This window comes from Diadema setosum, chromosome 16 (genome assembly GCF_964275005.1).
Source record: "Diadema setosum chromosome 16, eeDiaSeto1, whole genome shotgun sequence".
NCBI classification, from domain to species: domain Eukaryota; kingdom Metazoa; phylum Echinodermata; class Echinoidea; order Diadematoida; family Diadematidae; genus Diadema; species Diadema setosum.
The window spans coordinates 1,048,786-1,072,267 of NC_092700.1; the positions used below are offsets into that span (position 1 = coordinate 1,048,786).

Genomic DNA, 23,482 nt, shown 5'->3' on the forward strand with positions numbered 1-23,482 from the left:
AACCTGTGCTAAAGCTCTCTCAACTTCGAGGTGACCGCATGACAAGCCGACGGGTATTAATGACTTTTTGGGAATTTGATATAGAGTTGGTTTTAATTGCTGCAGTTCTCTATATTATTTTGATTTATGTTTGATGCAAATATAGAAACTGATATTGATATATATATAATATATATATATATATATATATATATATATATATATATATGTATATATATATATATATATATATATATATATATATATATATATATATATATTGACATTGAGCCAAGTGGGTTTGCTATTTTGAGATTTAGAGCCAGTGAATTTTCTTGTTTTTGTTAAGATTAATCAATATTAATATGATCAGAAGCGAAGATAAGAGAGTGAATTCATTATGTAAAGATTTGAAAAGAGTTAAAGATGCATTGTATTAAGGTACCGTTAGTGGCAATAAGGCATTTAGAGATGATTATTTTATGCCACACAATTAATTTGTATTTCGTAATAAATAGTATTTTGGTGAATGCAATTCCGAATAGCTACATGTTCTAGATGTATTTTGTTGTGCTATCGTATCAGCACAGTTGTATTGTAAGTAATAGTAATGTGTGATTAATGGGAAAATTTAATGTAAGCAGTAATTTATCATTTAGTCGGTTATGATTATACATAAATATGAGATATACCTATTTTTGTGTATATATCATGATGACTGCTTGAATTTTTGTTTTAGTTATTGTTTCATTCATAATAATTAATAGCGTTTCATGACCTTCAATCATAAATCTTGGCCTTTAATAGAGATTGACATTGGAATTTATTTGTAAATGTTAGATTTTGTGATCCATGAGGCATTGTTAAGAATATTGTCAGAGGATAACGAGGAGCTGTAGAGAGGCAAGTTGGAGGATTTGCATGTCAGTGTAAAGGTGATGATGTTCTCGAGACATATACACTTAAATTCATTATATCTGTGAATTGACGATGGTATACAGAGTTAGGAGGTTAGCGAATAACTGAGGATATTGAGTAGCTGAGTATTTTATCATTTCACAATAATCTGAACGTAAATTTCCATAAACCAATCGGTTGAGTTAATTTCATTTTTGATGACTCAAATTTAGAGATAGGGAATTATGTATAATTACCAAAGATTGTTATCAATTCAGAAGTAAAAATTAAGTGTACTCACCAGAAATGTAACCGTCATGATCGTTATGTGCTTACATGACTTAATGATTGTCCCTTCCTGTTCCTAGGGCTATCCGCGACTATGCTTCATTAATAAATGAGCAAACTGCAAAAAAAAAAGCAAAACACCTGTCTGCTGCTCTAATAGTTTTCTGTCCTACCAACAACATTTTCTCGCCCCGAGGTCAAAATTCTCATCATTTGAAACAGCCTTTAATTATTGTACCTTTTATTAAGAGGGTACAGAGTTTCCCCAAATATAATGCTATGGATTCAGTAGGCCTGAATGGAAAAGACCAGTTTCAGTTCAGTTTCAATTTCAGTCTGGTTTTATTTCTAAATATTTCAACATTCCAGTACAAGATAACATGACCGATTTTCCTCCAATATTATGACCCTACTGACAGCAGAACACCGAAATCGCAAATTTATTATCAACGACGACTAATCAATCGAAAGGGAACATGCAGCAGCATGCTGCAGGCCTGGGAATGGTGTATTGAAGAGAGGGAAAACAAGAAAACAAAATGGGATATTGTGAGGGTAATTGTGGAAAGTGCATCGCGCTGTGTTAGAATGTGCTTGGGTCTCTCAATGTTACTGAGTTCTTAGAAAATGTTTGTTAATATTCTTGTTACATTCATGATGATTATGAATTGCGATCAACGATCGTATCGCAACACCTCGCAGGCCAGCAGTCGACGCCAGCAGTCAACCCGCTTCTGCCGACGTACGATCTCCACCTGATCCGCATCCTCCATATAAAAGGTCGCCTCCTCCCAAGTTACGCTTCACATCTGACGAAGGACAGTCAATCTGCCCGAAACGTCAAGTTCTCCGAGTATCTTATATAGTCTGACAGTGGACACCCGATATAACGAAGTCCTCGGGACCGGCAGTTTTCTTTCGTTTTATCGAAATTTCGTCAAACCGAACAAGTAAACAATGAAAATACGTGGTGTTGTTAACGTTGCGGCTTGAATTTTTGCTTCGTTGTAACCGGAATTTTGTTAGCATCGTGTTCGTTATAACGGGAGTGCACTATAGTTAATTCTTATAACTAGAGTTCTCGCTCTGTTTTAACTTTTGTCTTCCACTCCACTTTTTTTTTCTCTCGTCTTCTTTATTTCTTGCTTCCTTACAACCCAACCGTCCTTTTCAAGGACCACCTCATTATATCGTAGTTTCTTTACAGGTAAATTTTCAGTGCCTTCACCCTCTCAGGACTATCTCCCACAGGAACCTTTTCAGGACGGACTGAACTCTATTTATTTTCCTCCTCCAAAGCATTCATTCCGGCTAGGATCCACTCAACCCCCTCATCTTCACTCTCTATAGCTTTCATTCGTTCTTCTTTTTCTCTTTTTCTTTTTCTTTTTTTTTCTCTCTCTCTTTCCTTTGTCTTACTCTATAATAGTCTCATATCTCCTAGACTTACCTCTTTCCTTCCCGATTTCTTATCGACATGAAAAAAGCATTTGATACGGTTGACATTAATATTCTATTAAAGAAAATTATGGGGGCTGGTGCGCAAGGAAATAGTTTTGCCTGGTATGAAAGTTATTTGACCAATCGTCAAATATGCACTTATTTTTGTTCTGAAATGTCTGAGTTTGTTGATGTCAATTACGGCGTACCTCAAGGTTCAATCCTTGGACCACTACTGTTCATCCTTTATACAGACGATATAGTTCAGCAGGTACAACACTGCGACCTACAACTTTATGCAGATGATACTATTTTGTATTACTCTCACAAAGATGTTAATTGTATAGATTATTTTCTGAACACAGACTTGGAACGCATACATGATTGGATGTGTTTGAACAAACTTAGTTTGAATGTTGATAAAACGGAGAGTATACTGATTGGTACCCGTGCAATGTTGACAAAACGCAAAGATTTAAATGTTTATATTAACGGAAAACATATTCAATGCAAAGAAGCCGTGAAATACTTAGGGGTGATAATAGACCAAGAATTGAAATGGAATGATCATATTGAATATCTTTGTAAAAAAATGGTAAATTGGTTAATTTTTTAGGTCGTCTTCGAGTTTATATTAATGAATGTAATTTGAAATTGATTTACCGCACAATAATTCTCCCTTTGTTTGATTACGCAGATATAGTGTATGATTCCTCCCACCTGAAATATACCGATCGACTGCAGAAATTACAAAATAGGGCTGGTAGAATAATACTTGGAATAAGTCCCTATAAACATATATCCAATCATGAATTACATCAAATTTTGAATTGGGAATCCCTGAAATCTCGCCGTATTAAACATTCTATATCTTTGGTGTACAAAAGTTTAAATGATCTCAGCGCACCATATATGCAAAATTTATTTCAATTTGTTTCACATCCATACAATTTACGCTCCTATGGAAATCTCTCCTTACCAATGCCTCACACTGATTATTGTAAAAGAATGTTTTCATATCGTGGAGCTTCTTACTTTAATGATTTACCACGTGACGTTAAATGTTTAATCTCATATAATTTGTTTCTTAAAGAAATTGATCAATATATACCAAAATGGCTTTAATGTATATATATATATATATATATATATATATATATATATATATATATATATAATGGTATCATGGATATTTTGGGCGGGGGGGAGGAGAGTGAGTCATAATGATGGGATAATTGGGGTTGCAATGTATTTGATTCAACTGGTAGGTGTCAGAGGTATATTTTCATTTTGTTCTTATCTTAATCTCATTTTTTGGTTTGATTTAAGACTTATTGATATTCTTCATTATAATGTATTAGTTATTCATGTCTTTATCATTATGTGTATCACAATATTGTTATTTCTAGGACCCCTCTGGAAAACAGCTGTGTTATGACAAACATAGCTGAGTAGGGCTATCCTTCCGTTCATTTTATGTACTATTTTGTTTATGCAATGATCATAATTATGTAATGTGACTTTTAACGGAAAATAAATTCAAACTTCAAACATTTATTCCCCCATTCGTCGTTTTGATTTCGCGTTCCATAATCCACATCGTTCTTTTCTCCGCCTTTGTACAGACCTTGGTTTCTTGAATCTTGACCTCTCTCTCTCTCTCTCTCTCTCTCTCTCTCTCTCTCTCCTATCTCTATGATTTTCCATCCTTCAACTTCTCCCTCTACCCCTCCCTTCTATTCCATCATTTTCCTCCGAACAATGACTGAACTTTTAACCCGATTTTCACTCTATTCTCCCTTGCGACTCTCTATGTCTCTTTTTTTTTTTTCTAATTCCGTTTCCACTATAATTATGTAACTTCAACTTCCATCTCACTTCTGCCCCCTTGTCACTATTTGACTTCCTTACATGCTCCCTATGCCGCTTCTTTCCTCAGCTTTCCTCTCTCTAAGCTCTTTAACATACTTTTTCTTTTTCTATTTTGCCAAGCGACGATCCCTGCAAGGACTACGTGCACATTGTTGAAATTGATCTGGTTTATTGCTATCAGAACATGCAGACGTGTGAAAAGTCCGAAGACTTATGATTCCCGTTTTCAAAATACAAATTGTACATTGTAAATGCCGTATATAAAGATGCCTTATACGATGCATAGAATATCATTAACAAAAAAAAAAAAAAAAGATTAAGGTAATGAAGGACCGCTACATACTTTTTTTGTTTTTGTCAATCTTGTATTTTTCTTTCTTTCTTATATTAGCAATATACAAATTAATTGATTACAAGAAAACACAAATTTCATTATAACAACATAAATTTCACATTGTCAAAAAGAACATACGCACGCATACGCACGCACAAACAAAACACACACACGCATCACACACACACACACACACACACACAAGCAAAACAGGCACACCAACGAACCACAAACATCTCATGCAAGAGACTTATTAATTCCAAACTGAGACACTCTCTCTCTCAACAACAAAAAAAGAAAAATTTCAATGAAGTGCATTATTAAAAGACTCGTACACACACTCACACAACCCGTCGTAATATGTAAATCCATGAACAACACTATATATGAAAAGAAACAAACACAAAACAACAACAACAGCAACAACACATACACTCCACTCAAAACCATTACAACTTATGGTTTTTCAAGACACAATCATTCAAAAATAACAACACAGGCTGTACAAATTGCATATCATAAGCTATTGGAACTATATATATATATATATATATATATATATATATATATATATATATATGTTGATAAGGTAGTCCACGTGTTGGCAAGATAAAAAGATAAGTAACAAAGCTGCAACAAAGTTCATGCTGCATTCACCAACGGTTTATTTCTTCACACAAATTTTCGAGCGTCTCGCCGCCCTTTCTTAAGTGTTGATACTGAGAGAACAAGATACATTGTTCTCTCAGTATCAACACTTGAGAAAGGGCGGCGAGACGCTCGAAAATTTGTGTGAAGAGATAAACCGTTGGTGAATGCAGCATGAACTTTGTTGCAGCTTTGTTACTTATCTATCTATATATATATATATATATATATATATATATATATCCTATAAATTATAAACCATACTTATTACATTCACAGGCAGAAATACACAGCAGGCAGCATACTGCTTATGCTCAGAGTTAAGCAGAAAATCACCCAAAACTTTAACTCTTTGAGTAGAACAGCATCCCTTGCGAACTGTATAGGAGGTCGGCAAACCCTCTCTGGCTGTCTCTTTCTGAGATTCAGTTTTATAGTACATTGTACCAGATTTCAGAAATACCCACATACTAATATTAACCTGTGTGTAAAACTACCCGTCTGAGTCATGAGTCTGGCCTGGCTGACCATGTGGCAGTTACAGGCATAATCTTCATGCCAGGTAAAGACTAGTTTGCAAGCACAAACCCTTGTTGGTCGTAAAGGAGTCTGCGCCAAGACTACTACATGCACCACCCTGGCACTGTCCCATAGGCCCTGTGTTGTAGCTTCTTGGTGCACCCAGACTCCTTTACGACCAACGAGGATTTGTGCCTGCAAACTAGGTAAAGACAGTATGGTTTTACCGCAAACCTTTTTCCCTCATATAATTCATCTTCTCATAAATTATTTTTGGGTCCTTATATTTGAGTACTACTTGGTCACTAAATAGACATGTATCATCTGCATACAGAGACAATTTGAAATAATCTACCTTTACGAGAAGGTTGTAGTTGAAATAACAAGGGCTCAAGGAAAGAGCCCTGGGGTATACCCTAAAAGGTTACATTTCTCACAAAAGATGAAATACCATTGAAACGTGAAAATTGTTGTCTTTGACTACAAAGAAAATACAGTGTATTTAAACCACTTCACTGCCAAACCATCAAAGCATTACAATTTCAATTTATGCAATAATAATAGTCCACGATGTCAACCTTTTTCAGTTCTAACAACTATATAGCTGAAAGCGAATTATTGTCTGTCGCATTAAATAGAACAATCTGTGTTGAAAAAAAAAATGGGTTTAAAGCGAGACTGGTAATTACTGAGTAAATATTGTTCTCTGGTTAAATACTTTGGTAGGCTTCCTGGCTATAAATATTTTTCTGCATTATCGACACCATCTTAAGATAGCGATCACTCTGGCTATTTTCGATTGATATGGTTAAATGCCTACGTCAAGAGAATGATCGATAATATGAGTAAGAAATGACGCAATGATACGTGATATGGAACGCATAATTTGGCTGGTACACCTTTGGGTACAGCCCTGGTACCGTATAAAAACTAAAATTTGATTCAACCTTTTCAACATGATTATCCAGATTTGTTTTATTATTTAGATTCTTAACACTAGCACGTGTACCGATGTCTGTGAAATTATACAAGATTTCAAAATAGACACGTAAGTTCGAAAGAAAATAAAAAGACAATATTTTTCGTTGGAGAGCACTTTGAATACAACTAACTGTATAGGAAAACGATTTACGTACATTGGACTCGTTTTATGTTGAATAGTACGATGTAGATTGTTTGCTTATAATTGTTATCATAATTAAGCAAGATATTATGATTATTTCCCGTTTGATGTGTGAGTGTGTATTGAAAAGTTGAACGGCTGCATGAGACGAGTATATGGGTTTATCTGTACAGACATGTGGATGTGATGTGCATGTGTACGTAGGTGTATGTGTGTTAATGCGTGTGTGTGGATATGTGTGCGTATAAGTACGTTGATAACTATGGTTACTATTTCCAAGTAATATGTTTTGTTTAATAATTGGTACGAATTGGTTATTTTTTTGATGATTATGATGGTGTATATATTTTTTTATGTTAATGTAACCGGTATTTGTCATACCGTATGGGTTTATCTGTACAGACATGTGGATGTGATGTGCATGTGTACGTAGGTGTATGTGTGTTAATGCGTGTGTGTGGATATGTGTGCGTATAAGTGCGTTGATAACTATGGTTACTATTTCCAAGTAATATGTTTTGTTTAATAATTGGTACGAATTGGTTATTTTTTGATAATTATGATGGTGTATATTTTTCTATGTTAACGTAACCGGTATTTGTCATTTTTTAAATATTCATACATTGTATGTTGTTTGATGTAATTAATGCGTTTCTCGACGTGATGCATTATAATTTAGCCTTCGGGCTACTACTTTGCATGTTTGTTTCAATAAACCATTATCAAATCAAATATATTGATCAATGAGCTCCTCATGCAACAAGACAGTGCACCAATGTAACAATATGATTAACTTGTATCGGGATGTTTTGTCTGGATGCTCTCATATACATACAATGTATGAACACACGATAACTCAGTGTGTCTGAAAGCGGTCTTACATGTATGTACGTCCTGTTAAGTAGGTGGACGCGATGTTGACAGTTATTTTTTTTCTGTACTGTCTTGATTGATATTTTCTATATAATTAGTATATTCTATATATTTATTCAAGAAGTGTTTATTGCGTAACTTGTACAGGACCTGCGTTCACAACAAAAATAATGTTGGTTGCAACCTTATACTTCCGCCATAAGTCTGTACTACCACGGAGGCAGGAGGGGAGCCCCATGCAGCAGAAGTGAGGTTAGAAGAGTTTTAAGATCTAATCTGATAAAACTTATAGGAAGTAAGCATATATGGCCTAATACAAGAATATGGATGTCAGACACTATATTCCTATCCACGAAGACCATGATGCCTAGTCATCTTCGTCTTCCTTGATGTTGAAGTATGTCAGCTGATTGTTGTCATCGCTCTCGTGTCCGGCATCGTCATCGCTCTGGTGTCCGGCATCGTCATCGTTTGGCACTGAGAGGTTGTTGACCTGCTCCCCCAGGTCACTAGGGTCAAGCTCTCGGATCGCGAATGGCACTTTGCTCCATTGCTTGATGGGGGGCAATTGACGTCCCTGTTGGTTTATCAACGTGAAATTCTTGACAGCAATGAGGGGCAGGTTGTGTCCTCCGTAGACCACCATGGTCCCCCATTTTTGTTGACAACTGCGGCAGAAGATCTCCTGACGGTGCTCCATTTCGTCAAAAATCTTTACCTTCTTACAATCCTTCCCCTGAATGTGCTGAAGGAATTTATCGTTGCAGACCACGTGGTGGCTTTCCCTGAACTTTCGGATATCATCAGAAGTACAAGCCAGGATCAAACATTTGATGCAGTGGAACTTGATGGACATCTCGACTCGCATATCAATCCTGGCTTCGAGAATCTTCTTTTTCTTCAAACGTTCCTCCTTGTCTTTTCTTTGCTCCTCCCGTATCTTAGATACACAAGACAAAACGGTTTTAAAAGCATCAGGTTACAGACTTTCAATGACATCCAAGTTCACGTAAGACATCGCTATAGCTTTGGAAATATTAGTGCAGGTTGTGTCTTTTTTATAGAATTCTAATATAGATATTTTCTCATGTCCAAATTTTATCTATCTGAAGATAAACGTTCATAGGCCCTTAGCATTTGTGTATATTTTGAATGCAATGATTAAAATTTTCATGAATATGTGGTGTCATGGAAAATCATGTTTATGCCTCAGTTTGATATTGCATATTTTTATAGAATAACTGGACTTGTTATGACAGTACGTGGCATTTTAAAGCCCTCTATCATACTTGCCCATTTTCACATAATTACCATGATTTATAATCACTTCAGTCCTGCAGAGCCCAAGGAGGGGGGAGGGGGTACATTGCGCCCCTCACCATATTTTATTTGCCACTCCTACGCCCTTTACCCAATTTCAACCATTTTAGCTATATCCGACATTACTGGTCGCCATGGCAACCGTAAACTGGCAACCATATCCGTCAGATATTGCATGTTTTTCTGTTCCAATTTCAGTATAATAATGAATGAAATGGAGGTTTTATTGGCTGTAATTTGCCAAAGGACCAAAATGTGAAGAAATAAAGGTCATGAATGACCCAGAAATAGTCGTCGTATTATTTTCTTTATTTTTATATGACATATAAAGCATAAAATATTAGATGTAATAAAATTAATTGAAAATACAGCATTTTCAAAATCTATTTTATTTGTGTCATTCTATATTTTGGTAAATAGCGCCCTCAATGGGTGACCCTGAGAAAAGCAAATATTGGGTCATGTAGAGTATGAGTTGATTTACCCGTGTGCTAAATATGACGGTGATATCATATGATAAAGAAGAGAGAAAGAGAACTTACCCGACTGGCTAACAATCTCCGATCCATTTTGGCGAGGTTCTGAACCGAATCTTTCATCATGGCGACCCGCATGATGTTCTGTACTTCTCTATACTCCAGCTGGAGATCAGCATTGACTACAAGGTACGACTTGCCGTTAAACGCTCGACTTCGACCTGTGGGTCACAGATTCAAAATTAAGATAAACGAAAACATGTTTCACAGAATACGCAAAACGGCCTCCCATTGGTTGATATTCATCTTCAACAATTTGATCAACTTGTAGAATTGTCTTACACCATGTCATTGTGGTGTGAAGTATTGTGTAACTGTCGTTTTGATGTATTTTGATAGATGGGGTTAGAGTTACACCGGCAGCAGAACCTATATCTTTTGTCTTTCTTTTTATACCATGTACTGATCTTATTTACAGATTCAGAATTTTACTAACAAGATTTCTATTTGCTGCATTTATTTTACATTTTTAGTCTATATGAAGGTTGAATGAAGGGCAGAGTATCTCCTTGGATAAGGCGTGTATCAGAATCAGACACGGTCATAGTTGCCAAATTGAACACGTTGAAAGAGTGATGAATTGCGACTGTATAGTGATTTAGGAACATAATTTATGTCTCCCCTCATTACTTTTTTTTTTAAGAATTTCTGGGCTATACTACCGAAGTAATATACCGTTATAATAGCACATGTGTTTATAACCATCGCTCGCATTTAAAACTTAATCCAGCCAATGTGTGTTATTTGCTTCCTGAGAATATAAAATTCTCGAGTACTTTCACGATGGTAGTAACCCACTTGAAAAAAGAACAAAAACAATTTCAACAAAGAACGATACAATTTTGATTGATTGGACAAAAATGACTGCACTCGGTAAAAGAAATTTTACACGAAAAGACGTCTACGCATAATAATATATTTTTTTAAAGTTGGAAGTTGGTACAATTTAGGACATCACGCTGTCGATAGACATACTGGTACATACCACATGATGCGTTATAATTGTATATTTTTCTTATCACTGGATAATTTCCCCTGTGAGGTAACAACTATTAGACTTCGATTCAAAATACGCACACACAAACACACATTCACATACATTCATACATATATGAATCATTGAATAGATATAAAGAAACAAGCAAACAATCAGACAATCAGATTCCTTGTCTTAATCCTCCCTTTCCGCTACTACTCAATAAGGCGAAGGGTTGAATAACATAAATGTTTGGGCGTACGAAGTGCCATTGAAATGAATACCTATAATATGTTCAATTCAATTCAATTCAAAATCAACTGAAATCAGTTTCATTTCCAATATCACACTTTTTCCGATACAATTAGAAATACAACTTTATGAAATATGCGGTAGGGGTCTTCAGTCTCCATATTCTATTCAATTCCTGAAATATTACCTTTATTTCTAGAAGTTCTTACATCCTAATTATTGTCATATTATCTTAAAAGAAGAACCGCTATTTTCCTTTATTAGCGAATCGGTTAAATTTCTATTATAATATAATATGTGAAACACGAATTTGTTGAAACTCCACCTATGTTAACTTTGAGCAACGGGGTAAACAAAAATCCACAAAATGCCTAGCAACCCGAGTAATGTACGCCCCCACTGTGGAGGTGCTATGCTTTAGAATAATGATGAAAAAAAAATCCCATTGTATTAATGTCAAGTTCCAGCACTATAGGCTGAGCAGGAATAGAAGACTATGAAAAAAAAAAACCACAATTTAGACCATCCTGAATACGACAACAACATTATGGTGAGAGCAATGTTTCTTATAGGAAACTTACTTTTAAGTATTTTAAGTACATAGAACCAAATCACTTGCCCACAGCGATGGTGAACAATAACTGATTTAATCATATCATAATTATATAAAAAAAGAATACGGATGATGATAGCAACGAAAATTATATACTAGGAATATGCAACTACAATCACAACGTGAGCAACAACAACAACAAAATCGGTTTTAGAATTGATTCTGGGACAACGCATAGGCTTGCGCAATTTTCGGACGAGACAACAGTAACCGAGTCGTCCAGTTACCTCTTGTCTGCACGTGTCCTACGTCACTGGTCACGTAGTTGTATCTGACTACTACGTTGCACTTCTGAATATCGAGTCCTTCTTCTGCTACTGACGTAGAAACGACGATTTTCTTTTCTCCTTCACTGAACATCCTGAGCAATTGAGTCTGTGCGTTTGAAGTCATTCCTGTTGAAAAAAAAACAAAAAAAAACGAGCAGACTAAACGCTGTTTACGATAGCAATGTTAACGTTGGAAGTGTAGAGCAGTTGGTTTGATAATGGCAACAAGAAAAAAAGACATAATGCAGATTGGAACTACAGAAAGATGAGAAAGAGATTTAAAAAAAATATAGGTAATCAAAGCATGTCATTCCAGGAAGCATTGTACGCTTTAGCAATTGTAGTAGTCGTGACATGAGAGAAATATGTCATTTCACGAAAGAAGGATACATGTATTACATAATTCTTTGCTCCATCATATTGCCGGTAATGAAATCAACCCTGAGTGTTTCTGCGAATCACCTTCAGAGCTTCGATGATATGGGACTGGCCAATTCATGTCTTCACCAAGTAGCATTGCCATAGCTTTGCTATTATATCATCGTAGGTTTGCTGTCAGGCCCCTGGGAGTCGCTGGTAATTGGGGTTGACTTTTTGGGGACAGGGGTGCAAAAAAAAAAGCAAAAGCACCCCTAACGTTTGTGTGTACATGTATTACCCTGTAGAAGACTATAGGTGACATATGTTCACCATGTACTAGAGTTATATTTTCTTAAATCACATTATTGTCTGTATCTCCATGATAGATCATTATTTTGTAGTGACACTTATTAGGAATATATTTCATGTAATGAGCTATACCTCCAATGTCGTATTTATGAAACTGAACAACAATAAAAGAATGCCCGCGCAAGCACGCACCCAAATTTCAAAATGCTTCAACTGATCTAGAAATGATGTTGCATACGTTTCAGACCATTTTGATCGTTTCAAAATGTTGCACGCGCGAGCGTTATTTATTTACGCCCTTACACGCGAACGCACAGGGAAACTTACTTATTTCTCCTTTTAGTTTCATGGAATCGGTTTCAAATAACATAGAGAACATGTCCAGCAAATTTCCGTCTATTCGACTTCATTATGACGTCATATAGGTCCTTCAACTTTGAAATTCCAGGCGCGCTTCTATATGGCGATATACGGTGCAAAATATAAATGCGTGAAAGAAAATGCACGTCATCAAATTTCAAGTTCACTGGAGCGTATCTCACTTATCCTCCACCAATTTTTATCCACATGTACATCTTCTTTCTGGGAGACAAAAGGCGAGAATTGAGAGGAAAGATACACCCCAGTGCCAAGGCCTGGATGCAGAACCAGCAGATGAACATACGTGTCAGGATAGAGATGAAAACAGCTAAGCAAAACTGGAAAGAGGCCAAGTGCAAGAAAATTGAGAAAGGCATGGAAGTATAGGGAGCAGCAAAGAAGCCTACAGCACTCTTAAGACCCTCAGTAAGATAAAGACGGCAAGCTACGGACAGAGAGTGAAGAAGTCCTGAGGAAATTGGCAGAATACTGTGATGCCTACTATGATTATCACCTCAACCCTGAAACTTCTATACTGCAGGATGACCTAAGACCTGCAGACAGCAAGAACAATTCCCAAGTACCAAAGGAAAGAGGTTGGGGCCGCAATACAGAATCTGAAGTCAGGGATATCTCCAGGAGTGGACAATGTACCAGATGGGCTTATGAAGCACGGAGAGAAAAAGACCACACAGAGGCACTAACAATGGTATGTCAGAAGATTTGGACTGAAAAGAAGTGGCCCATAGAGTGAACCCAATCACTGGTGATCGCTTTACCCAAGAAGGCAACCTCAAGTAATACCAAAAACTACGGGACTATATAAGTCTTAACAGCCATCAGTCATGCTCCGCATCATCCGCTGAGGTACTGCTATCAGAAGAACAAGCAGGCTTTCGAACAGGATCGAACTCTCATTGAAAAATATCTGCAACACCAAAAGGACCTCTCTCGCAACTCCATTGATTTTAAGAAGGCATTAGATAGGGTGTGTCACAAAATAATAATTATAATGAATAGCTGTTTGAAGAGCGCAAATTACATCGAAGTTAAGCGCTTTCAGAAAAGAGAAAAGACAGATACAGTACATGTATATCATAAAACACCAAAGAAAAAGGAAAATTATACATGCATATCAACCTAAAAAACAAAACATCATTAAATAGTTTACACAACAATGGACATTACTTTGAAAACAAATGAGATTTCAATGAAGACTTGAACTGATCTAGTGATGAACATTCTCTGATATCATTAGAGAGCTGATTGCAAAGATGAGGCACTGGATATTGAAAATTGAAAAGATCGTTGACCATATGATTTTGTTAATACATTATATGGTGTTAATAATTGTTTGGTGCTATGATGGATGGAAGTGGTCTGGAAGGTTGATATTCCTGGAGGAGCTGATGCAAATAATAATGAGGAGCTACCTGACGTTGACATCGTGTATACAGTTATAAGTTGTTTATAAACTAACTTATCTTTGACTGGCAAACAGTGCAATGTGTGTAGTATAGAAGAAATATATTCGATGGGCTTGTGCCGAAAGGGTGGGTTGGGTGGTGGCGCGTCGCGTTAATGGGAACACCACCCTTCGTCCAAAGCCCCCCCCCCCTTCCCTGTTTTGCCGAAAGGGTGCGTTGGGAGCGTTGGGTCGCGTCGCGTTGACTGGAACCCCACCCTTCGTCCAAAGCCCCCCGGTGTTGCCGAAAGGGTGCGTTGGTACTTTTTCTCATGTAATATTAAAAGACGAGTTTTGAATTTATATTTAACCTTCAAACAACCATTTCCAAGAGGCTATCGTCCGGATCGGTTTACACTCTATTACCACTTGGTCTACAACCAGTTGGTCTAATAGACTGTTTAGCATCAGTTGGTCTAATAACCAGTTGGTCTAGTCATCATTTCGTCCAATTACTGTCTGGTCTAATTGTTATTTGGTTCAATTACTACACTGTATTTGGTCTACAGTCAATTCGTCTAATAATAGCCATTTGGTCTATTTTTGGTCTAACACCAATTTATATCATCAAATACCGATTTGGTCTATTATGAGTTGGTCTAATTCCATTTCGTCTAATCATTAAATGGTCTAAAATAAAACCAAATTTGTCCAATATAAATTTGGTGTACACATCATTAATTTTGGTCCATTACAGTCCTACTCATTACATAAGCATGTATAAGCCGTTCAGTCGCACTTTGATCAAGATAACTTCTAATTGAACCAATTTTAAGTAGTCCAAATGACGCTGCACGACATATATTGTCAATATGATCAGTCAAAGTCAGCAGATGGACGCCTTGGATCCATGAACATCTAGTAGGAGGAATAATGATCTCGTTTAAAGTTTTCGGAGGAAGCGAACAAACATGAAGTAATTCAGTTGTTTTTTTCCTTGAATGAGAGATTGTTTACTGACGACCAATCAGCTATTGCGTGCAAGCATTCCTCAAGTTTTTGAATAGTCATTGGCCAATCACACTGTTTTCCTGTCGTGTAGATTTCAGTATCATGTGCATAGATTGCATGACCAAAACCAAATTAAGTTATTAGATCTTCCACTGGTGTGTGAATACATAGTGAACAGAATTGGACCCAACACTGAGCCCTGCGGAACTCCGTGTCGATGCAAGCAGCTGGCCGACGTCTGCCCGTCGATGACGACAGACTGAGAGCGATTAGTGATGTAAGATTCAAGCCACTAAAGTGCTGTGCCACATAAACCAAATCTTATATAAATATAGCCGATGGATTAAAGCGTCGTGACATATCGTGTAAAATGCCGCAGAATAATAAAAAAAAATAAAAGAATACCTTCTAGACCCTTGTCGATATAGTGATAAAAAGATCATTGGACACCCCACGTATAACAAGGAAAAGTAGAAATCACGCGGTGCGTAATATATGTCCCCGCCGGAAGTAGCATTTAGTAGCAAAATGTACAATATAGGTAAAAAATCAAGGTCAAAGGACAAGAGAAGTCAAAGGTCAAAATTCTGTGTAGAAGTTTTGAAGCCCTCACCTAGTGCCATCACATAAAGCAAACGGAATCGAAATCGGGTTAGAAATGGCGAAGGAGTAGCATTTTGTAGCCAATGTACAATATAGGTCAAAAATCAAGGTCAAAGGTCAAAGAAGTCAAAGGTCAAAATTCTGTGTAGAAGTTTTGAAGCCCTCACCCAGTGCCATCACATAAAGAAAATGGAATCGAAATCGGGTTAGAAATGGCGAAGGAGTAGCATTTTGTAGCCAATGTACAATATAGGTCAAAAATCAAGGTCAAAGGTCAAAGAAGTCAAAGGTCAAAATTCTGTGTAGAAGTTTTGAAGCCCTCACCTGTGTGCCATCACATAAAGCAACCGGATTGAAAAAATGGGTTAGAAATGGCGAAGGAGTAGCATTTTGTAGCAAAATGTACAATACAGGTCAAAAATCAAGGTCAAAGGTCAAAGAAGTCAAAGGTCAAAATTCTGTGTAGAAGTTTTGAAGCCCTCACTTTGAATAGTGCCATCACATAAAGCAAACGGAATCGAAATCGGGTTAGAAATGGCGAAGGAGTAGCATTTTGAAGCAAAATGTACAATATAAGTCAACGGTCAAGGTCAAAGGTCACAACTGAAATTCTGTGAAGAAGTTTCAAAGCTCCCATGTAGTGCTACCATATATTACGCAAACAGAATCAAAATTGGCTCATAAATGACAGAGAAGTAGCAAATTGAACATTTTGATCACACACGGACGCACAGACAGACAGACAGACGGACGGACGGACACACGGACACACACACGTACGGAGCCCGTTTCATAGTCCCCTGCTCGAACTCGTTCGGCGGGGACAATAAGTCTGTAAGTGTTTCAAGAAAAGATGATTACGTACCTTGATCACCACTTCCAATGAGTAAATCAGCCTTAAACTGCTCCAAAAACGGTTCGTCATTCAGCCATTTGACCAGAGCGATAGCCGACTGGCGAGTCTTGGTGAAGATGATGGTCAGAGATTCAGGCTCCACTCGATATTCGTGCTTTAGCCTTCTCCCCAGCTCGTCCAGCACAGGGTTTCTGCTCAGATCCAGCTCGGAGGACTGCCGCAGTTCGGGGAGAGCGTCTGTGAAAAATCATAACTCCATGAACCTTCTTTACGTCATTTATACCTGACTGACAAAGCTGCGAGAGAAAACCAAATCACACAGACAGTCAGTCAGACGACACACACACAAATTTGCACACCCATAGTTGCTCGAAATCGACTAAGATAACGTTGATATTGAGTTTTATACTAATGTTTATTTGATCTTGTTTTCTCTTTTGTTCTAGTTATCTTCCTAATTATCTTTTTTTTCAGCTAGGCTTTGCAGGACGAAACTATGTTACCACGATAGTAGTGTACAATTGTCTCCTTTTCGTTGAGGCACGTTAGGGCCTACCTCTAAACTGCTTGGCTAGAATCACATCAGTTATGCCGGTAGCTATCTCTCTTTCTGGACTGGCCACGAACTTCTCCATGTAGTCGATGGCGTCAGTGGTACGGACATCACGATTGATGAACAGGCAGTTGTTGTATTCCTGTATATGCCATGTCAACAAATAACAAACTCCAGTATTATCATCGTAAAGTGAAGGCAATGATAATCTTTCCCATTTAGTGAGATTTGTCGAGACAGAATGCTGCGTCGACAGTGAGTAAATTTCGAAATTTGGGAATACAGAAATTCTGCCCAGTACAGTCAGCGGATTTTGACACAATTACGTCACCTCACACGGAACTACAAGTTCTCTTATACGTAAATACACACATTTGTGCCAAAGGTGAATGTTGTACAGGTGACAAAAATGAAATATATTTTACAGCACAGTCCCTAGACACTTAAAGGAAAATTCATGTTTACACTCTTATGGACTACGGTCAATATATGAGAGAAGGTTACAGTTCGTTATTCCGAAGGTTTATCAATCAAACAATTTATCAGCGACGTAGAATGCCATCGTAATTTGTAATTTTAGTTGTACATGTATACTATCGAGGAAAGTAGAGGTTCGTTATTCCGAAAATGAAATCAGGTCTGTTATTCTGAAGGTTTGTAATTCCGAAAACGAAATAAGGTTCTTAATTCCTAAAATGCAATAAACTTCATTTAGTGACAAAGTGCGGTGTTGTGAAGTTTTCAAAAAAAAATATACATTTATTCACTTCCATTCAAATAATACCAGAAACATCAATTCACTTTAACACTACCCTACAACTTTTACGAAGATGACAACTGACTTATACATTTCCATTTTTTAAATATACCTAATAGAATACCAATAATGCAGCAATCACCAATAATGAAAGTTTATATATTATGGCTAGAAAAAAATCCATCCCCAAATAATTATCCCTATAGATAACCTAAATACCCTTCCTAATTATTTATACTGCTATAAGCTACCCAAAAATATAAAAAATATCCCAAACCCGCCCATTCTCCACCCTACCCATTACAATTTCACAACCTATTTTAGCACCTAAGCATACCCACTCATAGAATACTCAGTTACTAATACACACAGACAAAAAAAAATAACTATTTTCAAATCAAAATGATAGACTGCATTCACTTTGCACTTTACCTTTCTTAGTTCTACTACCTCAAAATACTAAATTATATCCTGTCAAAATTCTTTAATTTTAACGCAATTCCAAAAAAAAATGAGTTTAACAAAAAGAAGTAAAAAAGAACGTAAATCATCAGCAACAAGACCAAATGTTGATAACTGCTCCTTATAGCACACCATGAGGTAATTAAAATTGAATTTCTCTAAGATCTCCGATAGGTGTTGATGTTCTAGGCCTCACTTACATCGCTTTCAAACTTGTTCTTTTCCGGATTATGATATTTCTGATGCCAATTTCTAATTTCTAATCAATAATAAGACTGTATAAACCACACAAACACACACATTCACGCAAAAAAATATCACACAAATTTACTTCATACCAATTACAAAAATACCATCCCAGCTAACACGTGGACGTTTTCTGACGTTCCTGCAACGTTCCAAATTCGTCATTTGGACGTTTTGTCAAAATGTTTTCATAACGTCTTTCTGTGGAAGGTTTTAGACGTATTTAAAACGTTTCGAATAAACGTTATTTAAACATTAAAAAAACAATAAACAACCTTTCGGAATTTTTAAGGACCTGCAGAAAACCTTTTGGACGTAAGAGACGTCAGTAAAGCCTTAATAATACCTTAGAATATTCAAAACGTTCGGTGGACGTTCTGCGGACGTCCAGAAAACCTTGAAAACCGTTTAGAACATTCAAAAAAAGTTTTAAGAATATCTAAAAATTCGTATGATCCATTTCAGAAAGTTTAGAGATCCTTTCACATCCTTCTAGAACGTCCAGAAAACTTTTAAAGAACGTATAATGTTTATTTTTTATTGGGTATTTAAAAAAATATATAGTTATTAGATTATACAGGCACAATCTGGGATAAATGTACCCTAATCCTAATCCTATATAATCTTATCTTAATCCGTTCCTAATGTCCTACCACCTATACCATTACTACATCCTATTCCACATTGATGAATTTTTATCACGCTCTTTTATGTATACGAGCAAAATGTTGTAAAGTATGAGGGCATGGTTACTAAAATTAGATCACACACAAATATTATATTTTCTTATCTGAAAATTCATAAGTATATAGGCATGAATGTTCATGATAAAGAAACCAATGACGAACACGTAGCGGACCAGATAAAAACGTTTTTAAACGTTCATTAAAGACGAAGTCGACGAAGTAGACCTAATAAAAACGTTTTGTGGACGTCATAAAGAACGAAGAAGTAGCAGACATAATAAAAAGGTTTTGTAATGTCCATTGACGTTTTTAAAACGTTTACCAAAGAAAAACTGGGCTTTGGGGTAAATGGTAAGTCCCAACTTTGACGTTTTATGTGCGTTTTAAAAACGTTCATTTTATACGAAGACGTACGGAAGCTCAATAAACGTTCAGGAAACGTTCTGAAAACGTTATGCATTTGCTGGGATACATTCTCCACCATTAAAAATGGAATCACAGAGACGCCAAATGAATACAATTATTTTAATTGGTTTGACCCAAAGTATGAAATAAGTGATAAATACTATACAATCTTTGTCTAGCAAATGTTAGAAATGATAAATCTCACGCCTGTAGAAATCTCCATCTAACGCCATTTCCCCCTTCAATATCTTTTTTTTTAAATTAAATATGATTGGGTTATTTTCTTTTCCTCTTAAACATTCCTGCAGTCGTGTGGATCTTACCAAGAGCGTAGCATTTCTAAATGAATCAATGATGTTTCAATTCATAGTTTTGTTTTTTTTTTTGCCGCATAATTGCAAAGAAAAATGTTTCTACCTCTACTGACCTAAAATTGTAATCAAAATATACTTTCCAACTCATATTTCGTTCTCAATACAGGAGTCTTTTCACTCGCATTACCCTGAGTTTTCACAAACAATTCGAAATTCACCACCCTCAAACCACCACCTTTATAATCCTGATACATATAACTCGTTTAACCCGACCCTTTCCCTTCCAAACAAAATCGAAACAAATCTATTCAATTTCAGCAAAGAGCCATTTTGGGACAATAACTATAGATGACAAAGATACATAATTCAATTAAGATAGGACATATGTTTTAAGTAAATGTATTTTTCCCATTGGTAAGATCTCTATGCTTCCACTACCCCTCAAGTCTTTTAATTTCACTCAATATTTCCAATAATTAAATTCATCACTTCTTTTCAAAATTAATGACAAAATAATCCCAAAAATCTTTATTTAGTTTTCGGATTTATGAACCTTCGGAATGACGAACCTTCGGAATAACAGCCTTTATTTCATTTTCGGATTAACGAGCCTTTGGAATAACGAAACGTATTTCTTTTTCTGTTAAACGAACCTTCAGAATAGCGAACCGTCAGAAAAAGGTCATTGATGTTCGGGTTATATACTACAAACCAACCCTTTTAACGTTTTCGTTACCTCTCTATATAGGGAATTTGTGTGTTTAGGAATAACGGACATCACCCGGAGAGGAGGAGATAAGTTGAAAGACTCCGAAATCTTCTTTAGACTTATGTGCACAGGATAGGCAGGCAGCGACCATAAAGATATAAATACTATAACGGTGTTCACAGTGTATATTTCGTATATTTCTGTGGCAGCAACCGTAATTGATGTTCGATATCGGACACCATTGAGTCTAACAGTCTACGGTTTTCCCTTTTATTTGGGGGGGGGACTTTATCAAACAATACGGGTTGAGGGCTTTCGGACATTTGGTCGAAACAACCCCAACCACCACCACAGAAAGACAAAAAAAGAAGCACCAAAAAAAAGGAAATAATTCTTCCCATTAAACAAGTGCTCAAGTTGAGTTATAGAATCTGCATGTGAGGGTGTGATTCTAGATACAGCTACAAACTGAGTCTTGTAGATTTGAAGTCTTAAGTTGCACTGATTCATTATGGAGCTGCTTGCCCTCACCAAAGTTCACCACAATGGATATCATTTGCATAATGTTGTACACTTGCATCTCTCATGTTAAAATCAGCTAACAGAACTAATAGAGGTAAGAGAAGTGGAGGAGGCCAATTAGAATCTGAGGATCTAATTTACCAACATTTCTAGTATAAGGAAGCAGGGTGAAGACAAATAGCTTTGTTGATTACCTTATACACCCAATGTCAAACAAAAGAATGGGGATGTAAAAATTGAACAAACCTGAATGGAAAAGGAATGAAAATGATGACAGAAACAGAGCAAATGTTAATGAAAAAGGGTGAGACCTATACACGAACTAAGTTTATCAAACCAGAACTTAAAAGTTAATCAAAAGGAAACGTCAATGACAATTTAGCTGTCTTACAGTACCAGTGACTCTAGACAAGCACTACCCTTGAGCCAACCCTCATCCCCCCCCCCCCAGCCGACTGTTCTTACTATTATCTCACTATAGTGGTTGCATGGTTATGGTTGTGTACTAAAAGACATTCTACATGTCGTAAGTTGATAAGCAACCTTCCATATGTTCATTAATTTTCTCATGGAATGTGCTCACTCCAAATGAGTACTTCAAAGTCTGATGAAGTTTTCTCACCCTCAGGTACTCTACGCAGGTGAGAAGTTTCTGACGCTCTTTGCTATTGTTCACTTGAAGTGTAATCTGCCTCCTGAAAGCGACCACCCAGTTCTCGTAGTGTTGCTTGCCTCGCTTCGAGCGTGGTGTCGACGAGGTGCTGTCCTCAGTCAGTAGTCTCGAGCCCACTGCGATTGCCAACAAGTTGGTAAACATTGAAGGAACAGTCAAGTGACAATGAAACCAGCTATGTTGTACATCCTACATTCTTGTCAACGGAGATGAGGGACCGTCCCATTAAAATTTCCGCCTATCTACGGAAATACAAGCTGGGTATTATGAAATATCTGACATTCAGCTCCCAGTTTTGTACCATTTGACTCATGCTTGTAGGAGTCTTTCATTTCATTGTCATATCTTGACAGATATCAAAAGTGAATATGACAGCCTTTGCAATAGATAGTCTCGACAAATAGGTAACAATGTTCGCTCACAACCCCTTTCATCGGCATTATATAGATGATGACTGGCGGGGGAGGGAACATACCGAATGTTCCACCCTCAGGGTTTGAAATGCTATTGAGGGACTTATAGCCTCCCGAATTAGCATTTCAAACCCTGAGGGTGGAACGTTTGGTACATGTTCCCGACAACAAAAGTCATCATCTGTTATATCATATGGGTTATAAAGTCAAATACGGCAACGTCAACGTCAACCACCAGCACAACGCACTCGATCGCTCGCTCGCGCAGAGCCCAATTCACTGTGCGCGCGGTCCTAGGTCTTCTGTCATTTGTTACGTGAAAATGTTTTCCCATGGGAGAGCATTACAACGAATGTTCGCCCATGGGCGAACATAACGAATGTGCCTCCATCACGTGACTGTGTTTAGCCAATCACTAACCGGTATATAACTTACCCATTTATATTATATAATAAACCTTCCTGTAGAACGAGCATGACAAAATGACTGCAATCAAATTTTGAAACTCTTGTAACGCTAACAGTATTTCACTATCCAAATTCCACCGCATTATTTGCTCTAAACGTTCGACTTGTTATTATTCAGCATAATAGTATACCACAGTATACGTATGCATAAAGTCGCAATCTCTGAATATTGTTTCTGTTAAATCTAAAGTGTATGTGATACATCAAGCCTTACTTTCCGATTCAGCAATCCTGTTCTCGATGTCAGCCATGATGCCAGAAATTCTCCTGAAGAAAGGATCTCTGTCGGAGCGTCCTTGGACTATCCTCTGAACTAGATACAAAAAGCAAAAAGAGACCGAATTCCCATTTTGGTGATAAAGGACCACTGAAAATTGATGTATAGGATAGAAATTGAGAAGTACATTCTAATATACGACAAGCGCGAAAAAC

The 23,482-nt window shown here is 36.8% G+C and overlaps 1 protein-coding gene across 1 annotated transcript in view; it reads right to left on the reverse strand.

Moving 5' to 3' along the window:
• Window positions 1-8,340: 8,340 nt before the first annotated feature.
• LOC140240104 (ATP-dependent RNA helicase DHX58-like) overlaps window positions 8,341-23,482 on the reverse strand; it is a 28,140-nt gene continuing 12,998 nt past the window's right edge. The window contains 7 exon segments of the mRNA XM_072319913.1: window positions 8,341-8,913; window positions 9,836-9,990; window positions 11,898-12,065; window positions 16,853-17,080; window positions 17,400-17,538; window positions 22,120-22,286; window positions 23,265-23,363. Coding sequence (XP_072176014.1) covers window positions 8,341-8,913; window positions 9,836-9,990; window positions 11,898-12,065; window positions 16,853-17,080; window positions 17,400-17,538; window positions 22,120-22,286; window positions 23,265-23,363 — 1,529 coding nt within the window.